The 4,903-nt window shown below is 63.5% G+C and overlaps 1 protein-coding gene across 1 annotated transcript; it reads left to right on the top strand.

Annotated features, from left to right (window-relative positions):
• Positions 1 to 405: 405 nt before the first annotated feature.
• LOC111145048 lies at positions 406 to 1,656 on the top strand. Its single transcript, XM_022499661.1, has one exon. The coding sequence runs from the start codon at positions 406 to 408 to the stop codon at positions 1,654 to 1,656; it is 1,251 nt and encodes a 416-aa protein (XP_022355369.1).
• The last annotated feature ends 3,247 nt before the right edge of the window (positions 1,657 to 4,903 follow it).

Genomic DNA, 4,903 nt, shown 5'->3' on the forward strand with positions numbered 1-4,903 from the left:
CACGTGTGTGAGTGTGTGTGTGGCAGAGACCGAGCGGCAGGGGAGTGGGAGGTGTCATGGTGGGAAGGGGGCTCACGTGCCCTGATGGAGAAGCCGGGGACAGGGAGCTGGAAGACGGGTGTCCTTGACATTGGTAAAGGGAGCACGCTGGCTTTCTCCAGTGGGTCCTGAGTTGGAAGGGAGAGCAGTGGGTGGGAAAACTCACTGTCACGGACCATTTCCCGGCAGGTTTGGCAAGTGGTTCGGGCGGGTGGTGGCTTTCTGAGCTGGTGGCCGCAGACCGTGGACCTCAGTCCCATCTTTACGGGTGGCCTGCTGTCGTCCGCCCGCCGGGTCAGTCTGTCTCCATCTCTTGCAGTCCAAGGGCAGTTTCCTTCTCTGGAGACCAGAAGCAGCTCCCCAGGGATGGATTTCCCGGCGGCGTCCATGGATCCCGGCCCTGGGGACGAGGGCGCGGCGCTGGCCATCTCCCCTCTGCGGCCGGGCGAGATGTTCCACCTGTTTGTGAGTTACAGCAGCATGGATGCTGTGTGGACGCGCGGGCTCATCGGCCGGCTGGAGGCCGACCTCCCGGGGCTGCGGGTCTGCCTGCACGAGCGGGACTTCACCCCGGGCCGGAACGTCCTGGAGAACATGGCCGAGTGTATCCAGCAGAGCCAGAAAGTGCTGCTGGTGCTGAGCCAGGACTTCGTGCAGAGCCGCTGGTGCCTCCTGGAGGCCGAGCTGTCTCTCTTCGGCTACTGCCTGGAGCGGAAGCCGGTCATCCCAGTCCTGCTGCGGCCCTGCCGGGTCCCGCTGCACCTCAGCCACCTGACCTACCTGGAGGCCACGGACAGCCGCTTCTACCGCAAGCTGGGAGAGCTGCTGTGCCGCGCCAGCCCCCGCCTGGAGCGCGCCCTGCCCGCCCGGCGCCCGGCGCCCGCCCTCTACAGCGGGAAGACCCTGCTGAGCCTGAGCTGCATCAACAGGGACAGCCTGCCCTCGTGGAAGGTGGGGTCCTTCAGCACCCTGGTCATCCCCGACCCCCTGCAGGAGGTGCTGGAGGACCCCGAGGTCTACAGGCACGCCCTGGGCATCCTGAACGGCGTGCGGTCCCCCAGGTCCTGCCTCCGCTACATGGGCTGCAGGGTCCCGCTGGGCATCTTCCTGATCGTCCTCTCCTTGGCGGCGTTCACCCTCCCCCTGATTCTGGGGCTGCAGAGAAGCCCGCCGGCCGAGCGCTTCTACCTCATATCTGCCACGGGCTTTTTCTGCCCGCTGCTCGTCGTCCTGGGCGTGAACGCCCTGTGCTGGTTCCGGAGGTTCTCTCGGGAGAAGATGCGGGAGCTGGCGCTCCGGGTGGGTGAGGCCAACGTGCTGCTGGCGCCCCACTCGCTGCTGATGGGCTGTGACACCATGAACAAGCTCTACTTCGTGTACGTGCTGCTGGAGGACTGCCGCCAGGTCTTCCTGCAGGCCCCCGACGGCGAGGCCCTGTTCCGAGAGGCCCTGCTGCGCTTCTCGTCCAGCTACACTTGCTGCGTGGCCCACGCGCACTTCCCCGCCTGGGAGGATGCCCAGGGGGCTCCAGGCCACCTGGAGCTGGGCCTGTGCTTCTGCCAGTTCGTGTCTCTGCAGCTGAAGACACCCCAGGGTCTTGGGGTTAACCCTGTGTGACGGCAGGAGGGGCTCCGGGGCCGTGGCTGGCCCTGTGGACATGGCCTCCCTAGGGCCCGGGTGGCTCACACAGGACCTCGAATCTGGTCAGGACACTGGCCCTACAGCCCTCATACTGGCCCGAGGGCCCCACGTGCTGCTCTGAAGGCAGATTGACCACGTCAGCCCAGCTGGCCCAACTGTTTGGGAAGGGGCTCTTTGACGAGACTACCTGAGAGCAGGCTGGGGAGGCAGCAGGTCCCCTTAGGGTCTAGCCCTCTCCTCGGGAAGAGCTTGTCCCTGCTGTTGTCGACACGGCGGGTTAGCGTCCCAGGGGGACCAGGGCCAACGCGCCAGCTCTCTGTGGCCCTCTCCCTGAGCAGCATTTACAGACACCTGCCGCTTCTCCCAGGACACGTGGGGACGCTGGCAGTGTGTGGGGACACCAGGCCGCGCGCAGTGGCCATGGGCCGTCTACCCTCTGCCGACACACACACTCATGCCTGTGCCCATGCCATCGACTCTGGGAGCTCGTGGGGGGCCTGCCCCAGCCCCACCGTGGCTGGGAATGAGAAGGCCAGCGTGTGTTCTCAGCATGGACACCCGGTCAGACCCGGGTCTCTGCTCCCTCCCTGCCGCAGCCTGTCCCCAGCCTTGCTTTCCCAGAGGAGGGTGGCTGTAGCCAGGTGGTGCGCTCTCCAACCTCGTCCCCTCACCCAGAAGGCTGGCTTCCTGAGTGCAGACGTCACTCCCCACCCTGGGGTTTCTGGTCATCTGCAGACTCTCTCCCCGTGAGAACAGAGTGCGGCCTGCAGACAAGAACATCAAACACGTGAGCTGATTTTGGCTGCGGGGTCGGAACAGGGGATACCATGGCACGGCCCCCTCTGCCCTGGGTGAGGGTGAGACCCTCGCACTCCATGCCCATGCCCATGCCCATGTGAGGGTCAATTGGGCTCCACAGAGGTCCCTCGGTTCCAGCAGAGAGCTAGGGCTGGACTTTGGAAATGGGAGGTGGCCTGGGGCACTGCCGGAGCCTCAGCTCATCTGTCTCTAAACGTGCAGGTGGCAGGGAATCTCCCGCTAGATTTGAAGTCAGTGCCGGGCCCATGTCCCCAGCCCCTTGGTGTCCTTGGGCCCGTGGCCAGGTGCTGCTCTGGTGAGTATTTGGCTCAGGCTGGTTTGCTGACTGGAAAGCTCGGGCCCCAGACCACAGCCACAGGGCAGCAAGTCCCTCACTGACCCCTGAGCAGCCCTTCTGGTCAACCGTGTGCCTGCCTCCAGGGACCTTCTCACGTGCCCCTTGGACAGGATCCCATCCCACTCCACCCCACGGAGCTTACCCAACCCTGCTCTTGTGGTTTGAGCTGACCAGTCTGGTCCTAGCTCAGGAGCCCCAGAGCACGCCACCCAGAGACCCTGGGAGCTGTGATCCTGCCTTGTCTGCCCAGGCCGTGACCACACTGCCTTGACATGGCCTCTCTGGGCAGGCACGCACCACCCCAGGACCCCCCGCAGACTTCTCTATTTCAGCCTCTCTCGGGGAAGCGCAGCAGATCCCGTGGTCTGTTGCTGAACCAAGTCCCCTCCCAGCAGCCTGGACACACTTAACACGTGTTAATGGAACATAGAGGCTGGACTGTTCTCGGCTTTCCTGGGCCCAGGACAGCACAGGGAGGAGACTGGCCAGAGGCAGCTGGCTGAGGGACAGAGAAGGGAGGGGCTCTGGGCAAGGCGACAGTGTGAGGAAAGGCACGAGGTAGGACCCCAAGTCACAAGAGTAGCTGCCCAGTAGGGCATGGTCCCTTGAACCCAGGGCTCACTGGGTGAGCTTTGGGAGCCAGAAATTTCTTGGGGGCTGTGCTTGGTACCAGGATCGACTCCAAGGGGTGCCAGCACCTGGTCTCTGAGATGTCCAGACCTCTGAGAGGTCTCTGAGGTGCCTGGTCTGGGCCCCAGGCTGAGAAAGAGCCTCCCAGGAGCGATGGGGACCCTCCAGCCCCCACAGTTGTGGCATGGGATGAGGACCCAACAGCCCCATCCATACCCACTCTAGGCCAGGGCCAAACTCCCAGAGGGCACACACGGCTCTCACAGGCCCACTACAGGCTGTGCCAGCTGATGCTCTGTCTGGGGACGGTCCCTGGGGGCCTGCGAGCCAAGGCCTAGCTGCGGGCAGGGGCGCCCCCGCTCCTCGGGCAAACTGCGTGGTGATGGTGATCTCCCCACGCCACAGCGCTGTGCCGTGTGGCCCAGAGACAGCAGACAGACGAAAAAGAGGACAAAGAAGTCCTATCCCTTCAAAGGCCATGATTTTGAAGGTCATGAAATAACACACTTGTGCACACAATAAAGAGAAAATGCCTAAATGAACCATTTTATAGGACTGTTGGTCTTTTACTCTGGCTGTGGGACATCTAAGCGGCTTCAGTTTGTGTGGGCTCAGGAAGGCCAAGGAGGCTGAGCCTGGGGGGCCCTTGGCCTCCAGCCCAGAGTCGTCCTCTCGTTCCCCAGGAGGTGTCTGGTCCGCTCTTGCTGGGATCTTGCGCGGATGGCCCTGCTGGCCTGCGAGAGGCGGGGGCAGGGAGGGGGGTGTCTACTCCGAACACTCATCAGATCGGGGGCGCCTGGAGGCTCCATTGGTGAAGCGTCTGCCTTTGGTTCAGGTCAGGAACCGAGGCCCTTGTCAGGCTCCCCGCTCAGCGGAGAGTCTGCTTCTCCCTCTGCCCCTCCCCCTGCCCCTGCTCACACTTGCTCAAATACATAAATAGAATCTTTCAAAAAAATGCATCAGGTCGAACTCTGCCAGTTCAAGGAGCCTTATTCAACACCCCAGGACACCTGCCACCTTCTCCTTGCCTCCTCCACTGCCCCACCCAGGGAAAGAAAGGGTCTACTGCAGGGAACGTGCCTGTGGCTCTGCCACTGGGACGCTGGGGGAGGGGCCAGAGTGAGAGGACACGCGCACGCACGTTTGCATGTATGTGTGCACGTGTGCGTGTCTGCGTGCAACTGTGAGCGTGCATGTGCGTGCCTGGCCCAGGTGCACGTGTGTGAGTGTGCACGTGCGGCGCAGGCGTGCAAAGAGGACCCTGGAAGCATCACCACATCGCAGGACTCCGCGGAAGGACCAGCCTCTGTTCCTCTGTCTTCCTCAAGATGCAGCCCCTCAGGGTCCCACTGTGGGTCCCATGGCAGGGCCCCACGGCAAGGTCCCCAGGAGCCTGCAGTTCTTAGAGTCCCCAGCTGCTGCAGCCCCCTGCAGTGT

Source organism: Enhydra lutris, unplaced genomic scaffold, assembly GCF_002288905.1.
Source record: "Enhydra lutris kenyoni isolate GAN:26980312 unplaced genomic scaffold, ASM228890v2 scaffoldscaffold12, whole genome shotgun sequence".
In the NCBI taxonomy this organism is placed as follows: domain Eukaryota; kingdom Metazoa; phylum Chordata; class Mammalia; order Carnivora; family Mustelidae; genus Enhydra; species Enhydra lutris.